This window comes from Phycodurus eques, chromosome 18 (genome assembly GCF_024500275.1).
Source record: "Phycodurus eques isolate BA_2022a chromosome 18, UOR_Pequ_1.1, whole genome shotgun sequence".
Taxonomy (NCBI): Eukaryota; Metazoa; Chordata; class Actinopteri; order Syngnathiformes; family Syngnathidae; genus Phycodurus; species Phycodurus eques.
In genome coordinates this window covers 15,025,554-15,051,461 of record NC_084542.1, presented here as the reverse complement: position 1 = coordinate 15,051,461, position 25,908 = coordinate 15,025,554, and the positions used below count along the sequence as shown (strand labels likewise).

The 25,908-nt window shown below is 42.7% G+C and overlaps 3 protein-coding genes across 6 annotated transcripts; 2 read left to right on the top strand and 1 right to left on the bottom strand.

The window, feature by feature from the left end:
• Window positions 1-4,809: 4,809 nt before the first annotated feature.
• naa30 (N-alpha-acetyltransferase 30, NatC catalytic subunit) lies at window positions 4,810-9,509 on the top strand. Its single transcript, XM_061704825.1, has 4 exons — window positions 4,810-5,723; window positions 6,782-6,905; window positions 7,915-7,970; window positions 8,079-9,509. Exons 1-4 carry the CDS (start codon window positions 5,004-5,006, stop codon window positions 8,214-8,216), a joined length of 1,038 nt encoding a protein of 345 aa, XP_061560809.1. The 5' UTR covers window positions 4,810-5,003; the 3' UTR covers window positions 8,217-9,509.
• Window positions 9,510-12,238: 2,729 nt separating this feature from the next.
• On the bottom strand, window positions 12,239-18,509 carry LOC133417229 (cell surface glycoprotein 1-like). 4 transcript variants are annotated; one of them, XM_061704826.1, is made up of 8 exons: window positions 18,140-18,509; window positions 16,662-17,136; window positions 15,058-15,303; window positions 14,080-14,196; window positions 13,839-13,983; window positions 13,005-13,036; window positions 12,765-12,914; window positions 12,239-12,329 (listed from the first exon to the last, which is right to left on the bottom strand). In XM_061704826.1, exons 2-7 carry the CDS (start codon window positions 17,050-17,052, stop codon window positions 12,814-12,816), a joined length of 1,032 nt encoding a protein of 343 aa, XP_061560810.1. In that variant the 5' UTR covers window positions 17,053-17,136; window positions 18,140-18,509; the 3' UTR covers window positions 12,239-12,329; window positions 12,765-12,813. The 4 variants fall into 4 exon arrangements, with proteins under 4 accessions (XP_061560810.1, XP_061560811.1, XP_061560813.1 ...); XM_061704827.1 differs by having other exon boundaries at window positions 15,058-15,300; XM_061704829.1 differs by lacking the exon at window positions 14,080-14,196.
• A 639-nt stretch (window positions 18,510-19,148) lies between these two features.
• actr10 (actin related protein 10) lies at window positions 19,149-24,796 on the top strand. Its single transcript, XM_061704217.1, has 13 exons — window positions 19,149-19,339; window positions 20,067-20,139; window positions 20,555-20,637; window positions 20,729-20,837; window positions 20,943-21,050; window positions 21,126-21,193; window positions 21,291-21,370; window positions 22,503-22,538; window positions 22,633-22,712; window positions 22,788-22,861; window positions 23,385-23,466; window positions 23,954-24,155; window positions 24,227-24,796. Exons 1-13 carry the CDS (start codon window positions 19,263-19,265, stop codon window positions 24,406-24,408), a joined length of 1,254 nt encoding a protein of 417 aa, XP_061560201.1. The 5' UTR covers window positions 19,149-19,262; the 3' UTR covers window positions 24,409-24,796.
• Window positions 24,797-25,908: the final 1,112 nt, after the last annotated feature.

Sequence of the window (25,908 nt, the reverse complement as noted above, 5' to 3'; positions counted from 1 at the left end):
GGCCTCGGCTAATCCCCTGCTAACCACCCCCCCCCCACCCCACCCCCTCACTCCTGGCCCTGACCCCCCTCCCGGCCTCAATTCATGCACTACTGCCACAGTGTCAGCCTCCAAATGATGCTCAAATGTCGCTTTTAGGACCAAAAATAAGAGCAGCAAGATTGAAAATGTATGAGGATGAGAAAGTGAGGATAGACAGTTCCATTAGAAAAACAATTAACAGGCCCTTTGAACCCACCTTTTTGTGACAAATGCCTTAAAATAATCATCAAACGTTGACGTTGTTCTCTGCTTACATTAGATGGCACAGACAAAAAAAAAAAGATTTGCACTGAAGCATCACCAGTCTGTCTACGACAGGGATGGACAACTTAAATGACGCATTTGATATTAGATTTTTCATCAGCGCTACCTGGGGGCCTCATAGGAACACGCACTTCCTCACCAGATGTATGAAAAAAATTGACATTTTAAATATGGACAAAATATGTGCATGTCTGTTGTTGTTATTTATTTATTTTTTTTTAAATCAAACCAATGGACATCAGAATTTATGCACAAATGCATGTATGAAAGAGCCACTCTTCAACAACAAAGTGTATGAAACGAACAGAAAATAATCACATACTGTGTCCCATCCCAGTGCAAAGGCCTCTTGTGCATTCATTTTAACCTTCAAAGATGGCGCAAAACAGCTGAACTGCAAACCCACATTAAGAACTCATGTTGTGTATTTTTTCACAAAAATCAACTTACTCAAAATTTTAATATCATACTTTTTGTCCCGCGTGCAAATTTTTACCTCAATAAAATGTTTGAAAACAAACAATTATATAAGATTAAATGGAAATGTATTGTAATAAAAGTTGAACAGCTGCTGTGCTGGATTCAAAAACGTTATTTGCCACTGTCACATTTTCAACATTTAATTAAGAGATTCTTTCATGTGCCACTAGAGGGTGCCCACAATACCATTAGTGATGCGAGTAGTACAGTAGCACAGTATTGTCTACACTTACGTAGACAATAAGCTAATACATTTTGAGTTATATTTTTTTAATAAATAATGCACATTAAGACTTTCGTCAGTTCAGTATTGCTATGTATGGTAGGTTCTTCATCATTGTTAAAATATTAGGCTATTACCATATCGTGGGTTAGCTATGCGCTAAGTGGTTTTAGGGCCGTATACGTTTAAGTGGGATTTAACTTAATCGACCGCATGCCGGCTTAATCGAGAACAAACTCACTGTGGGGATCCTGATCTGTCAACCGCTACGATAGTGCGTAGACAACCCGACAGAGAAACCCCACTCTTTCAAATTGTTTCATCGTGTCCAGTGTTTCGGGAATGGCTTAATCACACCGAGTGGTTCTACTGACATTTATAAAAAAAAAAAAAAAAAAACATCTGTGCGGCACGATTAGCGAAAAGAAAGCGACAAAAAGCATAAATCGGCCACTAGACGACTTCTCATAAGAGAGGCGGGATTATTAGGCGGCCGGATGTCTCATTGACGTTAAGTCTTTCCCCGCACTAGACAGATGCCTCGCCGATCTTTTTGCTGTCCTCTCCTTTCCTCTCTCTCTCTCTCTTTCTGAGTGACAGCTCAATGGCTGCCTCTCTGAGGCTTATCAAGCCTCAGCAGATGGTTGACTTGGATCGCTGTTCATACTGCATGATCCGCGACGGCGATAAACGCCGTAACGGGGTTGGCTGCGATGGAGAATGGATGGTTCCGTGGTTCCCCCTTTCTTCCTCTTCTCCTCTTTTTCCCTTCTTCCCTCCCCCAGCCTCCCGTTCCCACCTGGATCTTCGAGCTCTCGGTCGTCTTCGTCCTCCACCTTAAGCTCTTCTGTCCTCCGCCGGGCTGGCGCCGGTCTAAAGGGCCCGAGGAACCCCTCGCTCACTCAGGGGTCCTCCAGCCATGCCAGAGAGGCCCCAGTTCTCCTCTCGGCAAAGGTCAAATCCAGTCTCGTCATCCCTCTCGTCCGACCAGTGTTCCGTGCCATGTCATCCTCACACTCTACCCTCGTCATTCTTTTTCGTGAACTGATGTTTAAGCCTCACTTATAACCATTTTATGTACACTTCACTTTCTTGGATGGCTCATTTAATGCCCCTTTTAGTCCCACCAAGGATCAAAACCAAAAGATGAGAGACTGATGAGAGAAGATGGAGTTTTGGTTAAACAGTTTTGAAATCTGAACAAAACTGAGGGATCCCAGACCGGATGTGTCAGCAGGCTCACAATGCTGTTTCCTTAGCAACTTGGCATGGGTTTCCAGATTTATGCTTTTCACTGCAGTGCCATCTGCTGGATCCGGAGGGGCACTGCCCCGCTTTGCCCCCGCATGCGAAACCGTCCAATTCGCTCTTTTTTGGGCCGTCTTCTGGCAACCGCTGCAGTGCACCTGCATCCTTCCATCCATGCAGCCTGACCCGCTTTTTGTTCTGGTCTCGCCCCCTCACTTCAGTCCCTAATTAAGCCAACAGAAACTAATTAAATGCAGCTCTCGTGGACTAGACGCCAGGCCTGGACAGAAAGAGACTAGGAGAAGGACACAAGGACAAAGTATGGAGAGGGTGAGGGGGGCAAGAGCGGGGTATTAGGGTATGTTATGACCTTCACTGCTTGTTTTTTTCTAAGGTATTTTGGATTCTGGGCTACATTTGAGTGCCGACCGAGCTCTGTAATCACCAGCACAGCAGTCACATGACACAACTGACCCCCTGGAGATATTTGGAAAGTGAGGTTGTGTGGGGGGGGGGGGGGGGGAAGGTACAGCGGGGGCAGAATAGAATGGTGAGCGTATTTAAACACAGCCAAGTGTCTGTGCTGGAGAGTCCCCGGCAAAAGCTGGCGAGAACTGATGGAGAAAGTCATTAAGAGAAGCCTGTTCAAGTAGATAGGCCCCGAAAGGAGATTTGAAGAGGGGGAACTGATTGCGCTTGTCTCAATGCGACTCTTCACCAGTTCTCAGCACCTCGAGGCTTAGAGAGCGCTTTCAAAAGGAGCTCTGCACACTGCACAGCTCCAGCTGGAGACGCCTCTTGTGGGTGTGCTCGAGAAAAATGTAGATCTACATCCTTCTATCTTCTTTATCAATTCATTTGAACTGTCAGAACCATATTTGGAATACCCAAAATGTGCAATCATTTTGATGAAATATATATATACTATTGAATGAGTTATCAAGTAGAACATAATAGGCCTTCATTAGTCCCGCAATGATGAAAATGAAAATTTTTTTTTTCCCAGTGGTAAAGTGGATAGTAGCACCAATATGAATTTTTTTAATTCACATATAAAATGATATACAAAAAATGTCTGTTTATTTGCTGTTATATTTTTACATATAAAAATCTGATTAGTATTAACTTAAATATAATTTTATATTTCTAATGTATATTTTCATTGAAAAAATGGACCGATAATGATCAATCGAGGGGAAAGCCGTTTTCCCCTATTTTATTTTGAATTCATTTTTTTCCCATTTATCATATATTTTCTATTGTTAATATTAAAATAGATACGATTCGTCCATCTTCTGCACTGCTTGTCCTGAATAGTCATATACATTATTATTGTTACCATAACATAACTTACAAATAAATATTTAAAAAATTACATAACATACTGTACTTGGACTGTCCTTGTGTCACCTCTTCACAGGGTCGGTTACAAATATATATAATAATACAAAACGGCGACACCTTTGGATGGAATTGTGGTACTGCTACAAGAGTGGGACGATAAAATGTAATCGGGCGCACTCTGCTGGACGTTGCAGAAATTACAAGTCTTTCCTTCGAGACGTTCCCTTCAAACCTCTCTCTATTCAGCAATTGAATCACCTAATTTGAATGATTGGATCACATAATTATTGGTAAATGTAAGGGTTTATTTTTAGTGAATCGTTAGTAAATGTTGGGCCCCGTGTCGGAGAGCCAGGGGGCCCCCCAAATGGTCAGGGCCCCTTGGCAGTGTCAAGTTTTGACACCCAGTTCGACGCCCCCTCCCAAATACTAATAATAGATATAATAATGAATAAGCGTAAAAATGATAACATTCAAAACATCAACAAGTGTCAACATACTCATATCACATGACATTCACCATTTTTTTTCACAACACAAACACCTGAATTCCAATACATAATATATTGCTCAGTTATTTAAAATCAAGTATGAATTTCCATAAAGGAGAGAAACTGATCACTCTCGATAAACAGTCAGCTTCCAAGTTCTTCTTTGCTTTTCCATGCCGGATTTGAAATCGTAGCTCCCGTAGAATTCAAATTCACACACACACACAAAAAGCACTAACGCAAAAAAAAAAAGGGGGTCCGAATGTTTTCTGTTTGGAGAATCAATTTCACTCCAACAACCCACTAATTCTATCAAAATAAGAGCTGAACTTAAGTGCAACTTAAACCTAATTGAAAATATTTTTTGGGAGCCACTATAAAAGAGGGAGAGACAAGACAATGGTGGAACTTAGCTGGGCGTTCATTAAAATGCCCCCAAAATAAACCGCTTCACACTACAACACCCAAATTATAGCGACATACCACCAAGTGAGCAGCCAATATATCCTCACTCAGCCAGTCTGCTTGATTGTCGCCAGATGCGCCTGGTTTGTTGTTTACAAATCTTCAATAAAATAAAACACACGTATTTATGTTGGAAGTTATTTTTCAAAAGAGGGTGGGAAGTGGCTTTCGCAAGCGTTTTACGACACTGTCGTTAAACGTCACGGTGCGGCAGTTTTGCAATGGCCTTTGCTGCGACAGCACTTTGCGGCAGCAGGGAGAGCTCGAGGAGAAAGCAAGCCAATAACGTCGCCACTTCGCGAGCCCCTTTTCGCCTCGATAATCCGCCGATTTTCGCCACTTTGGGCGCAGCGACACCCGCGGCCTTGTCGTATCCCCGCTTGACGTCGTGAATGAGCTTGCGTCCGACGTTCCCCAAGCGCGAATCGCCACCTTGATGCGGTGGGATGGCCACAGTGCCGCCTGGGCCTAGTAGCGCACTGGCCGCATCCCCGGCTGAGAGTCCACCTTTCCCCGGGGCCGGGGGCGAGGACGGAGGGCCGCGTCGCGCCGTGGAGGACCCCGCGTCGGGGAAGACGCTCGCCGAAGTCAAGCAGCCGGATAAGAGGAGGAAGAAGAAAAACATGCTCACTCGAGCTAGCCCGCCGGCGTTGCACCTCAAAATGCCGACCGGGGAGCAGCAGCAGCTCAACGGCTTGGCCGGTAGCCCCGTCGAGGAGCCGGGGGGACGTGACAATCCGAGACCGCCAGCGGACGACTGTGACAGCGACAGCGGCGGCGACGACGGCGGGACCCCGGCCGCTCCGAACAACACGGAGCACAGCCAACGCGAAGGCCCCCGCTCCAAAAACGGCCGCCGCTCGCCGCTGGTTAACAATAGCGTGAACGGGATGCCGGCCCGGACAAGAACTTCCGAGATCCCCGGCGACACGGAGCAGCCCCGACCCCGACCCCAGCCCCAGCTCCAGCCGCCCGCGGAGGAGCTTGCCCGGCTAGAGCTGGGCGGCTCGCCCGAGGAGGACAGCCACGACATTTGTTATGTGCGCTACGAGTCCGAGCTGCAGATGCCTTGGATCATGAGACTCATCACCAAGGACTTGTCTGAGCCTTACTCCATTTACACCTACAGGTACTTCATCCACAACTGGCCGCAGCTCTGCTTCCTGGTGAGTGTCAACACGCCCCCGGCCCAAAGTGCACCACACCTCATCCTCGACCTCACTTGTGACAGACGCCATGACTTGCTGTTCGAGCGCCTGCTTTATGTATTATTGTGCTCCCCAGGTGGCTCTAAAGTGCTGCGGGAGCGACATATTTCAATGACTTTTTATTTTTATTTTTTTGCATTCTAAATACCAAACCTGTACTTCACCTCAGTTCAAAGTTCTACTTACTATACAATTCATCTGGGCGCTGTTCGTGATCCCCAAGAAAACCCAGTCACATATCAAGTACAGCAAATGTGGAATCGCTTTTCAAACATCTGTTTTGTTGTACGATTCACGAGTGTCAAATATTCATCTGCGAGGTGTTTGTGGGCCACCAGAGACCCTCAAGTCAAGTGAATGCACAAAATGTCTTCAAAATAGCTGCATTTATTGCACCATTGACTTTTGTGGTCCACAAGTGACACATTTCAAGTACTTTTTGTGAATAGTAAATCCTCAACGTGTCGTGATCCTTGTTTCCATAATGCCTTTTAAAGCAGTTGTATTTATCTCCCCGTGATTTATCTTTGCGGTTTTTGCTCCAAAGTGCTCTGCAAGTGGTTACATTTAGTGACACATTCTACGTACTAACAAGCTTTAGTGCTCTCAGTTTTGTGTCTTTCGTCACTGTTTACCTTTTTGGCTTATCGCTGGAACTTGTTTTTGCTTAAGTGGGGAAGCCCTATGGTGTACCCTGTCCATCGGCATTTGTCATTGCGAGAATTCGCTCCTCTGACCCAACCAGTTTGACCACAATGTAACAGCGTGCCGGGCGCTCTGGTCCACACCGAGCTCCCTGACAACATGGACGTCTGCTTGCCGCTTCTAAATACAAAACGCGGCCACATTTATCCACTCACAGTTGCCGGCGGGTGTCAAACTCATTTTTGCCACCGGCCACGTCGTCGTCAAAGTTTCTCTCAGGGGCCCTTATGACCGTGATGACCATATTAACGTACAGTGGGGGGGGGTGGTCAGGGTTCTGAGGTTTGACTTGCGTGATTGTGTTTCTGCAGGCCATGGTGGAGCAGGAGTGCGTCGGCGCCATCGTGTGTAAGCTGGATATGCACAAGAAGATGTTCCGGCGCGGTTACATCGCCATGCTGGCCGTCGACTCCAAACACAGAAGGAAAAGCATCGGTAGGGGGGGGGGGGGGGGGGGGGATGAGTCTCTCTTTGTCGCACTTACTAAAACAGGGTCTTTACGCGGAGGTTCTGTTCCTAACCCAAATTTGTACTAAAGTGGTACAGCGCCGTGTACTATCAATAAGCAACGCTAACACAGTAGTAAAGTCATACTTACAGTCAATATTCGTACACAAGCCGAAAGACGCTGTAGTCTATCACCAACCAACGCAGTAATGCTCGTCATAATTACTGTAGAAACTTGTATGAAAAGCAAATTGTAGATATTCATATAAAACAATCCAATTTAGGGGCAATTTAGAGTCTCCAATTAATGCATGTTTTTGGGATGTGGGAGGAAACCGGAGTGCCCGGAGAAAACCCACGCAGGCACGGGGACAACATGCAAACTCCACACAGGCGGGGCCGGGGATTGAACCCGGGTCCTCAGAACTGTGAGGCTGACGCGCTAACCAGTCATCCACCGTGCCGCTCATGTCAGACAGTGAGGTTAAAAAAAAAAAAAAAAGTATTTTTATGTAGTGTATGTAAACATCTGGTTTCAGCTGTATGTCCCGCGGTAGTATTTTTCCATGGAATGAATGGCAATTTTCTCTTATCTTTTCTCCATGTATTTATAAAACGCATTTTTTTAATGGAAAACAATCAAATGACTCAAAGATAAATACAAATATATACTATCCTCACCGCTGTCTAGTTCAACTCCACGGAGTGTGGCATATTATCGCATATTGTAAACCATGTTAAAGACGGTTGTGCGTGATGTGCAGACGGCGTCTTTAGCGATGATTAGCGCCACATTGGACTCGGACGCAACATTGCGAAGTGGCCACATCGCTGTCAATATTTGTGTTTCTTGCATCGGGTTGTTCGACACGCCATGCCTTTGCTCCGCCCAGGCCGCCTCGTTTCTCACCGTCTCGCCGCATTTCTCCGTAAATGTCGAGTGTGTCCAGTGCATGTTCCCTTGAGATTAGCTGCGTTCTCCATCTTGTGTCGTCAGGTACTAATCTGGTGAAGAAGGCCATCTACGCTATGGTGGAGGGAGACTGCGACGAGGTAATCACGCGCTAAGAAAATCGACCCCCTTCTTTCATTTTGTCATCCCCATGCAAAAAATAAAATAAATAAATAAACTAAAAAATCTCCTGCCGGTTTCCGCCGCAGGTGGTCCTGGAGACGGAGATCACCAACAAGTCGGCGTTGAAGCTGTACGAGAACTTAGGCTTTGTGCGGGACAAGCGGCTCTTCAGATACTACCTGAACGGCGTGGACGCACTGAGGCTCAAACTGTGGCTACGCTGAGAGGGTCGGAGATGGAGGAAGGGGGGGTGGGGGGGGTCGACAGACTATCAAGCCTGCCTGCCTCATTTCACTCTTTACACACACACACACAACCAGTATGCACATGTATATGCATCCATACACACACACGCGCACACACATTATTCTTGCCCTCTAGACGTTTCCATGAAGGCACCTCTTTCTCCCATTATGATAAAAAGATTGAAGGGTGCTGGTGGGTGTGAGGGTCTCAGGATGACCTCGATGACGTTTTTCGGCCTTCAGACTTTGGGTAAGGACGCATGGACGGAAGAAAAACAAGTAAGCGAGGGGCCTAAAAGACCCCCAAACTTAATGGTGGAGTTTATTTTTGTGTTTCTTTTTTAAATTCCTTGGAGGGGGCCATGACTGCATATTTGCGTGTGTGTTTGACTGCCTCCGTTTGTGTGTGTGTGCGTGCCAGCGCCCCATGTTTGTCATCAGTTCCCCGTTTGTCCACTTGGTGGTGCTGTTTCTGCCGCACACACCTCCAAGGACTGAAGCCTGTTTCAAGACGTGTTTATTTTATCTGCGTGTCCCAAATCACTCCGCGAGCACCTCAAACATCACCTCCATCTTTTTTTTGTATTTTATTTTTTTGTCCCCAAGCTTAAGTGTTCCTCAAAATCATCCCAGCGAACTGTGAATTAGGATGGTTATTTTTTTTATTTTATTTTTTTCTCTCCAGATTTTCAGACAAATTCCCGCCATGTCCCTCACATCCAAATTCACTGCCAAACCCCTCATGCCCCTCACCCAAAAAGGAGATAACGACAACTAGACCGACAAGCAATAGCACGTAGACCTCCGCCAAGGCCGAACGATTAGTAAAAACGGGATCAAATTGTATAACTATGCAGACACACACACATTTGTCTTCAAAATGTGTGGGTTATTTGCTGTGAAATTATGGAAAATGTATTTGGAAAAAATCCAGGATCTGTTTAAAAATGTTTAATGCATGTTCCGCCCACTAACGAGTTGTTTTAAGCATTTTTGTTGTTGTTTCAATTCCAGCTGACAAACGTACATACATCCTTCGCGGAGGTGGTTTTTGCTTTTGGCCTGGCGATGCCGTTTGCGCTCATCTGCCGTGTTCTGCGTCACAAATCTTTGTTTACGTTCATCTCAGTGCTAAAACAAAAAAATAATTGGAAACCTTATAACAGTTCATACAGTTGCGGTATTTTGTTTTACTTTGTTTTCTTAAAAAGAACAAATGTCAGATGCACTTGTTTGGAAATTGTTGTGCGCGTGTCCTGTTTTGACTTCTCTGTGGATTTCTTTCGATTTTTTTTTCTTTTTTTTTTTTCTACTTAACTCCAAAAAACCAGCTACGCACAAAAAATGAACTTTTTCCTTTGCGTTTCCGCTCGATGGAAGGAAAACACAATTTAATTTTTGTTGAAAAGTCAATTCAAAATGTAATCGCAACTCACAACTACAATTAGGCCCATGCTGAAAAGATTATAATAAAACTATAAGACTAGTCGGAATTACTAAAATAAAACATGAGAAATAATGGAATTTCAACTGACTAAAGTATATGACAAGATATTTACAAACATAATTAGATATTACAAGTTTATTCTAGACTTTAAGGAACAATGCAGCTTTTTTGTATTTGGCATAATTTTAAAATAGTTGTGATTTTATGAAAAAGCCACAATATTACAAGGGAGGGAATCCTCTATTTTTCTGTGCCGCACAATTTATTGAATACATTTAGAACAACATGATTTAACAACTTTGTAACATCATGACATCTTTTACAATTTCGTCGCAAATTTGAGAAATTAGTTCGAATTACAAATGATTTGGCCATTCCAAAACATCACTCATTAATATTATGTACCGTTGCTGGTAAAAATAAAACTTTCTTTCCTCTTAACTTTACGACTTATCTCGCAAATTCCACATTTGTTCTTTACTGCTTGACTCGCTTTTGCCTCCGTCGATTTTTGGAAACTTGCGGTTCGTCGGAATATGTAAATGTCCTATGTGCTTTTATCATTGCAATATGCTGCCAAAAGTCACGTGACATTAGAACGATGGGGTAAAAAATCGTAATGACACTTTTTTGCGTACACGATTACGTGTGTGCTGTTTTTTTTGTTTAGTTTTGTTTTTTGACTGCGGAACAGTAGTGTTACTATGTTGACGGTGCTATTTGAACCGTTTTCCGTACGTCGATTTGGACGATAAGATGGATTCCGTTAAAACGCGCAACTATTCCCTGACTTGTCATAATGTTGTGAACCAGGCAGTGCTGTTGTCTTTTTTAAAAAGAGCATTACAGCCTGAGCACATCTGACTGAAAGGGCTTTGTCATCTTTATCGTTTTAAAAAAAAAAAAAAAAAAAAGCCACCCACTTTCTTAAAAGTCCTTTGTCCTCACTGGTGCCATCCATGGAACACACAAAAACATCCTCCGCCATCCGTGCTGGATTGGGGGGAAAAAAAGGCAAAAAATCTCATTTGTTTTTCTGCATTGATGACTTTTTTTAGCAACAACCCCTCCACCCCCGGCATTCACCATCCTGCCCCCCCCCACCCCCACCCCACCCCTTTGGATTTGGATCTGGAAAATGCCCGATAGCTTTTATTTAATGTGGAGAAGAGAGCGAAAACAAACAAAAAAGAACACAGAAATAAATTATTAGATTTTTTTAATGCTGTACACCGGACTGGTCTGTTTTATTTTACATGAGTCACACTCCATTAGATTTTCTGAAATACTTTTATTTGAGAAAACACACAAAAGGCAAAATGTGTCCTGTTTTTTTTTTTTTTTTTGTACCGTAAAACTTTTATTGCGTTAACGCCTGCAGTTCAATATTGAACATACAAAAAATATAAATCTAATCTAATGAGAATAATCCCCCCAAAAAAGTCAGCTCAAGAACTGCATCTCATTAGATTAGATATGGGGGTGTACCTAATAATGTGTCCGATGAGTGTACAGTATATTGACTGACTGCTATTGCAGGTGTAAACAAAATGGCTCCCAACTTAGTAAAAGATTGAATTTCCTTTTTAAAATAACAGTAATTCGTTCTTACCTAAAAAATAATAACAACAGTAACAAACAACACCAAAGGTTAGTCCAATGCTAGTCAATGCTTGTTGCTAGTCCAATGTTTTGTTTTTACGCTACATTTGTTTGACGCTAACAAAACAACACTCACATTTAATCCATACATAGATGCAGACAATGTGTACGAAAGGCTTCAATTACAAAAAGAAAAATACTTTGTTTTAGGAAAGATAACTCGTCACTTTGATGAAACTAGGCTAGCCCTGTTAGCATCTTAGCAAGTCTAATACAAAAGTATTCAAAAGGCAACATAACCAGTGGTGTTCGCAAATGTTATAAATACAAAATTATTTAGTTTGTTAAATCGGGGTTCCACTGTATGCCTTAAAATATGTGAACAGATTTGTTCACTTTTTTTTTTTTTTTTTTTTTTTAATAAACAGAGTCGCAATGGAAAGGAAGCTGTTTTTCACATCAGTGATTTGCTTTCAAGGAAGCTAGTCCTGTTAGCATTTTAGCTAGCCTAGCTTGACGTGTAAACAGCTTGCTTGGTTCTGTTCAAAAGGTAACAATCCAACTCGTGGTGCTCTTGAATGTTATACATTTTTTTTAAAGTACTTAATCCTAATCACCGTTCTCAGTGAAGATGTTGAGCTTGTTTTTACGTATTTGGACATAGCAAGGCTAGCTGTGTGGCTAAGCTAACTGGCAGACATTAGTGTCTCATTATGCTCTCTCGTCCCTATTCCTTAAAATAAGTGTGATACATAAATACATTTGTATTTACATTAATACATTTACAAGTAATATATTGTATTTAGATTTTGTAACTTTTTCTATTTTATGTGATAAGTGCATCAGAGAGACATTTTTAAACATGTAATAAATTCCCACATGAGATTGTCCGGCAGTATAAAGCGGTCTGATGTGATGGCAAACTGATGTGGTTGTCATGGCGACATTGATTGGTAGAGTCTTTTGGATCAGAACTCGTCCTCGGAGCTGTCCGCCAGCAGCATGGCCTGATCCTGCCGACCGATGCACGTCTCACCTGGTTGCTATGGGTAACACAATTCATAGGGATTCATCATTACCTGTGCCGCATTGTTATTAGATGGTTGGTTAGTAGCAGGATGATGTTTTTAAGGTTTTTTTTTTAGTTAATTTGAAAAAATAAAATGAGCACTCCATAAATTGCACCCAATATTGCCCCACTCCGGTCCTGTAGGGTGTGGTAAAGTGTGGTAAACTTGTTGACCCCCACCCCACAAAAAAAAAATGTCATGAAATTTACAAGTCCTTGTAAAGTAATTTTAGAGGGACATTAACAACTTGTTTTCTAAAGTCTTTTTCAGCTTTTTAGACAGTTATAACTGCATAAGAATATGACCTAATAATATCGACCGAATCTGAGGTTTTTGCATGATCCCGCTAACAAACACAAACGCTAACATCAAGATCCTTGGTGGAGGTAATAATGTTTGCGCACTGACCTCCGCGGGTCGGATCTTCCTCCGCTGGCCTTTGAAGCTGTTCCTCCTCCTACGCTGGATCCTCCTCACGCTGTAGAGGGCGCCCACGAGCAGCAGGGCCCCAGCCATGCCGACGGCCACCGGGGCCATCATGCCCGAAACGTAGCCCGCCTGCACCGTGGGGAAAGACGGCAAACAGGTCGGGAAAAAAAAAAGAAAGACTAAGTAAAGGACGAGGCCGATCAGGGGCATTAGTCTCACCTTTTCTCGGATCAGCGCCACCCAGCTGCGCACTGCAAGAAAGACTCGACTTTATTGACATTCTATTTAAAAAAAATAATAATCTAAACCATAAAAAAAGGGTGTTATCTTGTTACGTCCAAATAAAAAATAGTGTGCAGTATTTATTTTTATTTAGAAAAGCATATCTTTTCAATCTGGTTTTTCTTTATTTGTTTATTACAAAATGTAAAAATTTTTTTTTTTAAAAATCATATACATGTGCTAATACATTTAACATGTTTTACTTTGAAATGAGATTTAGTCATTTGGATTGAGGGTAAGCGGTAGAGAAAATGGATGGATGGATTTTAACGAGGAAAAGTACTTTTTTTAAAAATACAGTAAAGACATCATGAAATAGAACGTAAAGCATTAAACCATTTTTGTCACACTTTTGGTTTCATACTCCCTCAGCAGTAATATTAATAATTTGCTTGTTCATAGGAAATATGAAACTAGTGTGATAGCTTTGAACCTTACGTGTTTTGAAATCCCAAAATGCGGTGATGGTGATTGGTTTTCTTTTTTTTTTTTTTTCTTTTTTTTTTTTACATTTTATTGTTTTTTAGTTTAAGTTAAAAAAGAAATAGTGTGATATCCTATAATACACAAATTGTTGAAAATTTATTTTCTTCATCAAAATATAGTGAAATAACTAAATGTTTTAAGTTCAATTCTTTAAAACATTTCTGGTTTCAGGCCATGTTTATTTTGATTATTAAATAAAATTGACTTTAGGTCATTACATTTGGCTTAAAACTAAAAACTAAGAAAATGTCATCCCCTCCCAATGTGCCGATTACTGTTTCATACTCAGGCTCTGGTTGCGTTGCACCCAGACGGGAGGCGGTGGGATGAGGCTGTACGGCTGGCTCAGTCCGAGACATCTCCGTCGGGTCCTCGTCGCTCTCCTCGTCCTCCGGCGAGTCCTCGGAATTCTCGTCCTCGTCCGGATCGTCTGTGGAAAACCAAGCAAACAAGTTAAGTGACTTTTCGACATGCAGTTCAAAATGTAAAGCCACGCTACTTAAAGTTTGCCGTGTTTGGGAGTCACCTTCAGAGTCCGTCTCCTCTAAACCCGACTGGGGCTTGTGCACAGGTGGATTGGTTGCCATGACAACCGAAGCTCGTACAATGTCTGTGAGTTCTGAGGTCTGCACAGTGCCAAAACCTGTGCGTCATGAAACATCATGACATTAGCTCGTTTTTTTTTGTTTCTTTTTTACACCCTCTGAACAAGGTTATTTCTATGTTTTCATTTGTTTATTAGCTTAATTGCATTGCCATTTTTAATTGCTTTGCATATATTTTTTGTTTACATTTTGTTGTTATCTAGTATTAATTTATTTTTTTTATTCTATAATTTTTTTTGTTGATTTTATAATTAGATTTTCTTCATTTATTGCATTTCTATTCGTCCAGGATTAATTAAACAAATGTACACAATCAGCTTAATTTTATTTGATAGTTTTTACAAATATTTTTAATCCATTTCTATTTATCCAGAATACATTAATTGAATATTTTTTGTAGTTTTAATAGTTTGATTTCGGTCCATTTTTATTTACCCATAATTAATTTAAATTTTGCACTTTTGTTTATATTTTATTATTTTAAAAATGCCTATTATGTTTGTAGTTATCCAGTATTTAATCAATTTTTGTTTTACTTTATAGAATAGAATTGTATTACATATCACTCCATCCAGTATTATTAGTATTTTAATTTAATTTAAGTATACTTTATTACATTTGTATTTATCCAGTATTAATTTTAATTTGTTAGTCAAATGTTTTTTGTCACTTTAAGAAGGGTGTCATGGCAAATGTTTTCCACCAGAAGGCGCTCTAACTATTATTTGCCCCCAACATTAGTTTGACCAATCGTCTCCAAATTGGATGGACAAGTCTATCAGAACAGGGCGCAAGAAAAAGTCTCAAGGACCCAAGCCAGAAACTGAACGGGAAGTCAACCATTTTGGTTTGAAGCAGCCATTTTGAAAGCAATTTTTTTTTATCGGTCCCAAACCGACCTGAATGTCTGCTGGCATCCAGGTGCTCCACGTCCGGCGTCATCGGGGGCGGCGCGTGCGAAGGCTTGTCCGTCTCCGTGGCGAACGGCAGCTCCGGGTCCGCCTCCGACAGCGGCGCGCCTGCGCTTGCCGTGGCGGCGGCCGGGAGCTGAGCCGCGGATTCTTCCAGAGGCTCAAAGATGAGAGGCAGCGACTCGGACGACATGGTGCCCTCTGTAGTGTCGTCCGGGGACGGCGCCGTGTCTGCTGTCGGAAAACATTTCCACCTCAAAACACATTTACCGATACCAGTATGAGTACTCACCGATACCGCGAGTACTTTTGATACAAAACATTTAATATCATGACAGATAATTGTGAACAAAGACCATTCTTTCTTTCTGACGCACATGATGGTAAGCAGATATGTCAAACCGCAGCACTGTAGCGCCAACCACTGGCAAGGAGGACTCAATGTCGGATTCCCCCCCCTTGACGTATCGGTAGCAGGTATCGGCAGCCTTCACGAGTACCCGATTCGTTGAAATAAGGCCGACACCTGTCAAGTTTTTCTTGACAGTTTGGCCGTAATACGGCTTTGTAGAATTGAGTGATGACGCGGTCATCCAAAACAATTGTAACTCAGAAAGACGAGCGAGGAGCACACACCCAAAAGCGTGTGACACGACGAGCAATGTGGTTTTCGGGCGCCTTCTTTCCTTTCCTGCCTTCCCGTCGCTGTGCTTTGAACCCCGACGGGCACCCGCGGCGCACTAATTAACTTCTATTCCTGTCTGGAGTTTGCCCCAAAAAAAAAGAAGTGGAAAACGGATCACACACTGACTGACATGCAGGCAGGGAGTGTTAAACAGCCTTGTCTTTCTCCAGGTAACAAAGTACAAATATTTTCTTACTGCCTTTAAGTTTGTTCAGTTATCTGTACTTGGCTGAGTATTTCTTTTTCTCACCACTTTTTGCTTTCACTCCCTACATTCAAAAACAGATACCTGTACTTTCTCCTGCTCGCTTTGACGAGGAATCCCAAAACGCAATTATATCAAATCTTTGTGCTCCTCAGTATCAATTTTTAGGATTTAGAATTGAATATTTTCCTCCCAGCATGTAATCTTTCAGCGGTCACGGTGTTGCTAGTGTGGGTCACGGCAGAACATGGTGATCTCAACCCAGACGGATCACAAAAGCTTTCGCCGACAACGCTCCTGACTGTCATACCAAGAGAAATAGTCAAATAATAATAATAAAGCTAAAATACAGTTACACTACTCAGTCTTTCCCAGTGATACTGTCACCCAGTGGCGTTTTATAGGTATTACTTTGTCTGAATGATTGTATTATACTGCCCCCGGTGGCCAGGTCGTGCACACCAAGAAGGAGCCGCAATGAATTCATCGTGATGCACAAACTGTTGAATTCCTTTTTGAAAAAACACATTACAAAATGACTGTTGCATTACTGTATATAATGGAATTTATTTTATTCAATTGAAAATTCTGATTTAGCCATAGCGTAGAAGTGCGCTGAATCATCCCGAGAGCTGTTTCTAATATTTTGACCATTTCCACAGCCACAATAAATGGGTAGAAAAAGACTTTTTCCACACTTACCTCCGCTGGGCCCGGGGGCCTCGGTCCACAGGCTCTCCACGCCGTCCTCTTTGGGCATGGTGTCGACGCCCATGTCGGGTAAGAAGGGTTCGGGCGGCGCGGGCATGACGGGGCCTTCGCGTTCCCACGGCGACGACGCCGTGGAGGTCCGAGAGGGGAGAGAGACCGGCGTGGGGGTGCGACTGGATGGATTTAGAGCCCCAGTGGTGGAAGACCACCTTGCGTCTTCATGCAGCGAGGTGCTTACGTCATCCATCATGTCTCTCGGAGTCCTCCAGAACTTTTTGGGCTCAGATTCTGCATCAGGACTTTCCCGATTTTGCATCAACATCCTCCAGGGTCTGCGTCCGAGCGAGCCTGCAGCCTTCCTTCTGGATCTCCAGGACCGCATTTCCACACGCGCACAGGCAAACTCCGGCCAGGAGGAGGCGATGGAGCGCGTCAGACGTCAACATCTTCTGTCTGCTCTCAGCGCCTGCACATGAAGAAGCGCAGAAGGAGTGAATCTAAACCGAGAAGAATCACACTCCGAGTACGAGTACCACTGGAGAAATGCTGGCTCCCTCTAGCGGTATGCCAAAGAATCACCTTTTCTTTTCTTTTTTTTTTTTTTTTAAATCCAGTCCAGTACAATTTTTACTCTTCATGTTCACTATATTATATACTTTTCAAGTACAATGGACCCTGAATATTTGCATTTGTTTTCATGGTAATTATAATGAGTGTCAACTATTTGCCGATTTTGGCTGTTCGCATTCGGGCCCAATCTACAGTTTAGTTGTATTTAACTTTTAAATCTCTAAGTGTTTAACTTAAAAAAAATATATATATATATATATATTTTTTTTTTACTTTTATGTGCAATACATTTTTATTTGATTCATTTAAATGTTATTTTTTTTCTGCTATATTTAAGCATAGTATTAGTTTATACTATGCACCAAGTAAAGTGACTTACGATATTAAATAGCGCCCACTTTGTATTCATAAAACCTCTGTCGTTTTTGGTAAACGCTGGCCTATTATGTTGCTTTATTTTAATGTTGGTCTTTAATGTACAACAATCACAATAAAACGGGGGAAAAATGAAGACACCTAAAAATAGCACTTATTCTCCCCTTTTGCAAGGGTAAATACATGCAAAATGTCGTATAAATACAACTAAACATGTGCAAAATGCTATTTTTTTGTATGGCGATAATCTCCGGATTCGATGTGTCATGGTTACCAAATCCGAGCTGAGTCACTGTAAGCATCACCAAGCACAAATCCTCAAACAGCAATCAAAGAAGAGAATAAGAATGAAATACAAAATAGCCCCCTTTCCCCGGCTGAAGGCTTGAGGTATGCAGAGTAAACAACTCCACACTGCGCTGTGGAACCACTCGAATCGCACTATACACGTTAAATATAGATTTGCGCATTTTGTGCTATCTGGAGCACAAAAATGACACACACAAAAAGAAGAGTGTACTTACCTTGAAGAGTGCATGATGGATCGCAGAGGATGCAAAGATTGCGACGAGAATGAGGGGTTCCTATGCTGATGGGTCATGAAGAGAGAAGAAAAAGGAGAGGGGAGGTTCGGTTTTGTTGTTGTTTTTGTTCCAGCCTCAGACCTCCTCAAGTGCGCCCACCAGTGTCTCCAATGGCGCCCTAAATCAGCCCGAGATGATGGAAGCTGTCATTCACAGCCTTTTTTGAACGGTAAATTGGACTTAAATGCTTGATTCGCGATGAAATAAATGACCACATGATATAGTGTTCACAGTGTGGAATCATTTATCTATCACGTGTTTTCTTTTTTCCCCCTCCTATGCATTTATTTCCGCACATGCTACCAGTCACCACTCCAGTCCGGTAGGTGGCAGTACCACGTCAATTTGCCAAAGATAAAATTGTGCAATTTGCTTCCGCGTTTATATTCTAAAATATCTATAAATATGGATGTATTTATTAATTATCGTGTTAATATATTGAATCCGTAACCTAATTCAATATCTTACTTTTTTGATAATTCAATAGTTTACGTTTTTGATGGCTATTTTTTCACGGCGTTTTGAACAAGCGCCTTGCCGTGACGTCATCACGACAACCAGCAAATCTATAAATAGAAAAACATTTAAAGGAATATATCTATACAGTAATACTACTGTTATGTTACTTAATTACCAAAAACGATGGAAACGCCGTTTAGTTTTTAAATTAGGTTAAATGCTAATTCGTAATCCTGCCCTGCGATTGGCTGGTTCGCGTAATGGATGGGTTGATGGCGAATTCGTTATCCGAAATGACCACATTATTTTACGATTAAAATACCCATAAATATGCCTTTAAACATTAATGCGTGATCATATTTAAAAATCTGGCGACTAAATAAATAGTTTGGGATTTTGATGACTATTTTTGGATGGATTGACAGAGTTTTTATTTGTCGCATTTTACTCAGGCGTCTTTGCGTGACGTCATTGTGCCTCAAACCCCAACCCAGCCCAAACCGGAACTCGAGAGATTTTGTTTTGGTTCCTTACAATAATGCGAAAAGACGCCAAAATCGACGACGCCAATTAAAGCGACTATAATAAAATTGACGACTTTAAAATGCCCTTATTTGATGGTCTCGGTAGTGGAGCAGAGAAGACCGCCATCGTCATCGATCTGGGAACGGCGTACACAAAGTGAGTGTTAATCTTTATTATTCGGCTAGCTGACACTGCTAACGTCCTAGTGGTCGGTAAATGACGTGTTTTTTTTAATGTCGGCTACAGTGAACATAATATTTAGCTTTTATTACTATGTACAACGGTCACGTCAGTAAATAAAGCTGACAAGCCAATGGTAATTTGTCGTTGGAGCTAACAACAGATTAGATGCCATTAGCAGGAAAATCTAAACCCCAATTCCGTACATTTTAATACGTTTTTAAATGCAGTTGCATTATAGAAATGTGTATTTTAGTTCTAGTGTCACTTAAGTCTTACGTCGTGAAAAAAAATATTATTACGTTGGTGATAAGTAAATGAAGATCTGTTGGAGAAAAGCCACTTGAGGCATATGTCTCAAATCGGATTAATCTAACTTTAACTCCTCCCCGTCTTCACCAAGATAATTTTCTCATTTGAATCTCTTTAAAGCTTTTTATACGGGCCCCGTCTTGTAAATGCAATCCAATCCAAAAAGTTAACTCCGATCTTAACGCAGCTGATTATTGAAATGTTTTTACTTTCTATTATTAGTTAGTCCAACAGGGGTGACATGAATCAAGCATGACAACCTTCCTTAAGGCAAATCACATGAAGCAGAAAACAAACAAAGATGTCTTTGTCCCACCAGGGCTACTTATTTTGCTGTAGAGCGTTATTCCACTGATTTCATTTTGCATTATTATTATTTTTTCCATTCCAGATGCGGCTTTGCAGGGGAAACGGGGCCCAGGTTCATCATTCCGAGCGAGATCCGCAAGCCGGGACAGCAGCAGGTAAGACGCGTATCTGCTGCCATTTATCAATTTTCTGTAGGTCTTGTCCTTATTGGATATCGTAAATCAACTATTCACACTCACATGGAATGTAAGAGGAAGCCAGAGTACCTGGAGAAAACCCACGCAAGCACGGGAAGAACCCCAAAAACATACATCCAACTTCTCAATAAAAATGTCTATAGAGTGCCAGCCAGGCTCCAGGCCACCTGTGACTCTAAGGAGAATAAGTGATATAAAAAATGGATGGATATTGTACTGACCAGCCAGGTTCTTTGTCATTTCCTGTTCTGTGGTGCCATCATCCTCCAAAAAGCCAAAGGTTAACAACCAAACACTTAGTTTATTCTGTTAGATGCTTACTCAGCTGAAGTCTGGTGTGATTGGCTGACATGTCGCATTGTTTCCCTTTCAGGCAACCAAAGTGGTGCAGTACAACATCAACACAGAAGAGCTGTATGTAATCCTAAAAGAGTTTATCCACACTCTGTACTTCAGGTAATGTACTGTGTTCTTTTGTTATTGAGGGCGGAAAAAAAACAAGTTAGTAAACATCTGAAACTTTTTTGTCAATGTTTCCAATCATCAGACATCTGCTGGTGAACCCTCGCGACAGAAGAGTGGTCATTATCGAGTCCATCCTCTGTCCATCTCACTTCAGGGAGACGCTCACCAAGGTTTTCTTCAAACAGTTTGAGGTACAACTTTATGGAAATTTGTTGTAGTAACCTGACAACCTTTCTCCGCTTTATTTACTATTATTATTATTATATATATTTATATTTATTTATTTATTTTGCCAGGTGCCCTCTGTGCTGTTTGCACCGAGTCACCTCATGGCCATCATGACGTTAGGCATCAACTCGGCCCTGGTGATGGACTGTGGCCACACTGAGACGCTGGTGTTGCCCGTATCCTTCCATTTAAAGAGAATTCTAAAGTTTGGGACTTATGCATGTATGCAAACCTCTTAACGCCACCGTCAGGTGTATGAGTGCACTCTGATCCTGCCAGCTTGGGAGGCTTTGCCTTTGGGTGGAAAAGCCATCCACAAGTGAGAAGCTTTTATGGACTGTACAAATGACATCATTCTCTATGTAACACACATAAGAATTGATCATATAGTTTACATATGTTTGTGTTTATTTTAGAGAATTAGACGGACTTCTTGTGGAACAGTGCACCGTGGACACGGACACCACCACTGGACAAAGTGTACCCGCCGTCATCGGTATAAAAGACTGTTTTAATAGCCCATTTCACAGCGAGATCTGGCATTTATCCCCCTGCGCCTTTGAAACAGAACCACCAGAAGGCCGAAACAAACTGTGTGCAACAGCAACATGGGGAAAAAGCAGCAAAATGCTGCGACTGCAGTGTGAAAGGGGCTTTTTACTACCTCAGAAGGTGTAAAACAAGGGGTTGAATTTATTCCTCTGGTTGGAAGCCTTCTCCATTTATACAGAACACTGACACGGAAAAAGGACTAAAAGCACCTTTTACATGTACAGTGGTGCCTTGAGATACGAGTGACCCGACTTGAGTTTTTTTTATTTATTTTTTTGTAAAAACCGTTGTTCGGACACTCTTTTTTGCTTCGACTTGCGAGCAGGAATTTGAGACGCGAGCGAACGCTGTATGGTGGCAGTGAACTCAACTCATTTCACAACATGCAGCAGTTTGGCAGGTAGAGGACATTTCTTCGAAAAAGAGGCTTTTAACTGTTTATTGCCACTTCCAGTTGAAGTTTACTGTCAAACTAAACATAAAACAGAGAGAAATACACGTGTATTTAAAGCAAACTCATAGCATTGGCTTTAAGTATACTAGGTTAATGCTAACACATAATGGGAAAAGCTATAGACAGGCTAACGGGTAACATCAGAGTGGCGGTGTTAGAACGCTGCAAGCAATATATATTTGAACACAAATAGTGCAGCAACACATGTAGACAGACAGTACTACACCACCCACATGCATGTATTATTTATCCTCTGCAAAAAAAAATAATTTAGCTGCAGTTACCGAGTCACTGTCTGCGTCAGTATTATACTGCCCCCCCCAGTGGCCAAGTTGCACACACTAGAAAGAGCCGCATTACAATAGTTTGTTTTTGGCGGGGGTCAACTGGAACGGATCAATGGCATTTCCTTTCATTCCAATTGGGAAAGATGATTTCCGTTAGTTTTTTGTGTTACGAGCGTGGTCACGGAATGATTTTCTCTTATCTCAAGGCACCGCTGTTGCGCGAAAGGGGCCGGTTACGACCCCTGAAGCCGTAAAAAGTGTGTTCATCCTATCGCTGTAATTTTTACTGAGCATTTATCCAATACAGTGTCATTCCTATTCCCTTTCTCCCTCAGGCACCATTCCAGAGGAGACTGTGGAGGACATTAAAGGTGGGTCAGAACAAACGTCTCTAATTCCCCTCTATGAAAATGAATTTTTAGTTTTGTTTTGTTTTTTTAAATACACCAATGTTGTTTGACGCAGTGAGAACGTGCTTCGTCAGCGACCTGCAGAGAGGCCTCAAGCTGCAGGCGGCCAAGTTCAACATGGACGGTTCCGCTGAGGTGAGGAAGATGTGAGAACACGTCACGAAAACACCCAAGTACAACGTCGTCGTCGTCTTCTGTTTACGTTCGTAGCGCCCGGCTCCGCCTCCAGATGTCGACTATCCTCTGGATGGCGAGAAAATCCTGCACATCAAAGGATCAATCAGGTGAAAACAGTAGACATGGCGACGCGCTAACTTTGTCAGTCTGTGGAACCTCACACTATTCACTTTCCACCTGTCTGTTTTGTAGCCATATACACATTTAACAATATTTACAATGAGCTGTGGGGATGTAGCTGTCAACTTCACTCGATCACACTTCCTATCAATGTGAGTTGTAGCAATATACATCATAAATAAAATGTAATGTGTTCTTCGGATCCAGCCTTATCGACATGCTAACTTTGTTGACCTGGGGAACCTCACTTGATACATTTTCCATCACTGTGTTGTAGCTGTATACACTTTGTCAACTTTGCCAGCCTCGGGAACCTCACTCCATCCACTTCCCATCAGCCTGTTGTAGCAGCTATACAGTGGACCCCCGCATACTCGCGGTTCGGCCGGCACCTGCAGATTTCTTTCCAATTGATCTTTTTTCCGCTTTTTTTTCGGAGGGGGTGAACCCCGAAAACACTCATTGGTCCCTTATCCATGGGGAACCTCACTCCATCCACTTCTTTTGCAGGGACTCTGTGATGGAGATTCTGTTTGAGCAGGACAACGAGGAGAAGAGTGTGGCCTCACTCATACTCGACGCCCTGGTGAAGGTACGCCGAGAGAAAAAAACTCTTTTTCTCGAGTTGCATGGTTGCAGCTAATTAACGAGCCCCGCAGAGCTTTAACACCCTTTTGCGGGATACGTCGCTCTTCCAAGTGTACAAAGGGGGAAGCGGTTGGATTCGTAATGTTGTTTCCATGGTGATAGGCGGCTTTCTGTAGGGCTTTTGTCACAACACGGGGAGTTGAAGTAGGCTAGACTAATTAATTGTGTTGCTGTGGAGTCACATAAGGGCTCTGTAAAAGTGTCTAAAATGTCGAAAATGCGGTTTATACAGAACAGCGGTGCAGAAAAAGGTACACAATTGCCATTTTTACAAGCAGTGCGGAAGGAGCTTGTTACTACAGCTGAAACCAGAAAATTGACTCCGCGCCACCTTAATTTGATTGCTCATATGCTCATTTTACTATTATGTCAAACATTTTTCTCTTGGGCCGTCACAATATAAACGGTAATTCCCTCTTGTGTTGGTTTAGTGCCCCATCGACACGCGCAAAGTGTTGTCGGAGAACCTGGTGGTGATCGGCGGCACGGCCTTGCTGCCGGGCTTCCCGCACCGGCTGCTGGCCGAGATCCGGCAGCTGGTGGAGAAGCCCAAGTACCGCGACGTGCTGGCCAGCAAGAGCTTCCGCCTGCACTCGCCGCCCGCCAAGCCCAACTGCACCGCCTGGCTCGGAGGTAGGAAATGCTCTATCTTGACTCGCTTTTTCTAATAAAATTGCATTTTAAGCTTGGTTCATTTCCACTAGGCGCCATCTTCGGTGCGCTGCAGGACATCTTGGGCAGCAGGTCGGTGTCCCGTGACTATTACAACCAGACGGGGCGTATACCGGACTGGTGCTGCCTGAGTACGCCGCCGCCCGAGTCGCTGTACGAACCCGGCAAGACGCCGCCTCCGCTCATGAAGAGAGCCTTCTCCACCGAGAAGTAGAACACGTACGCCGCCAAAACAATTGTGCTCCCTCGTAGACCGGCAGTCCTGGTATCTTGGAACATTTCCACACCGATCATGTGTTAGTGGGCACGTCCGCTTCATATTTGAGGTCCTACCAAAATGCCAGTGTTAAAATACAAAAGAGGCTTTTTTTTAATTTTTTTTTTTTTTTAATTTTTTTTTGGAGGGGTGGAAAAAAGGTTACGTTTATTTATTATTGGGACAGGTGGTGTCTGTCCAAGTCCTCAAATAAAGGCTTCCTACACATACGCACGCACATTTGTGTTCTCAGTAATTCTAGCTGCTGCTAGCCCAATCTTAAAATTGAGGATATTCTGGTAGAAAAATTTGTTAGCACTTCAAATTTAACCACAATAAATCTGTGTTCAACCCTTACGAGTTAAGTCGTATTTTTGTGTGTGCGCAAGTGTAACATTCGCAAGCCCTTAAACATGGTGGATACACCAGCGAGGCAAAGGAGACAGGCGCCTTCATCCATCTTTGTTATGGTGACAGCAGAGGCCGTTCTCGGGAGCACAGCGGCCCAATTAGGCGACATGCCTTGAAAACGCATCTGGACGCTCATAATTAATGGACGCGCTGCCTGCAGCACATCTTTTCAAATGATAAGCCATACAAAAATCCAGAACCCCTGTGGAAACATAGCAAAACTGCAGCTGTTTTTGGTTGTTTTGGGGGGTTTCCCCCCACCCGTTATGGATCCAAATAAGTAAAAAAATAAACTTTTTTTTACTGGTACATAGAAAATGGTGGTGTGATCTGAGATGCCCCTGTTGTGGCATTGTTAACAAAAATGTACAGGTGCAGTTAGAGGACGCCAGAGGGCGCTATTTCCCTTCGGTTCCTCTCAGCTGAGAGTTTGGTTACGTCTGCACCAGTAAGTAGGATCATGTTTCCAGTTGGTACATTGGTGAAACTACGGAATGTTCGTGCTTTCTTTGTCCCCACATTGAAGCTGGTGGGACTTTCCATAGCATTAGTGATCCTCTGGGGGGAAGGAAACAAGTTGAGTAATTAATATGGCAGGAAACCCTCAAACATAGTGTGTTCCACCATGTTGTTTATACAGCAGAAAGAGTATCTGCAGTGTAAAAGGTGCTTGTTACTACCTCAGAAGCCAGAAGATTGCCATGTGGACTTCTTTCTATCTTCTATCTGTTTCCATAGGAAAATGCGGGCTTTCCAGGTAGCACAAAAAGAGCTTGCTACGACCCATGAAACTGGGAAATTGCCATGTGCCATCTCTCCACAATGTTGTTCCTCCAGCACAGTGACATGGACACTTAACTTTCCCCATATTCTTATAATACTTAATATTTGGGCCGGGGCTATCATTGATTTTGCATAATACCAATACAAAACATGCATGTGAGGTGCTGGTATTTTTTTGGAGCTTTTTGGGTTACCATCCTCACATTCTCCACTGTTATATCTGTGACTGAATGTGAGTGGCTTCAGAAGGTGGGCTTGGTGAGT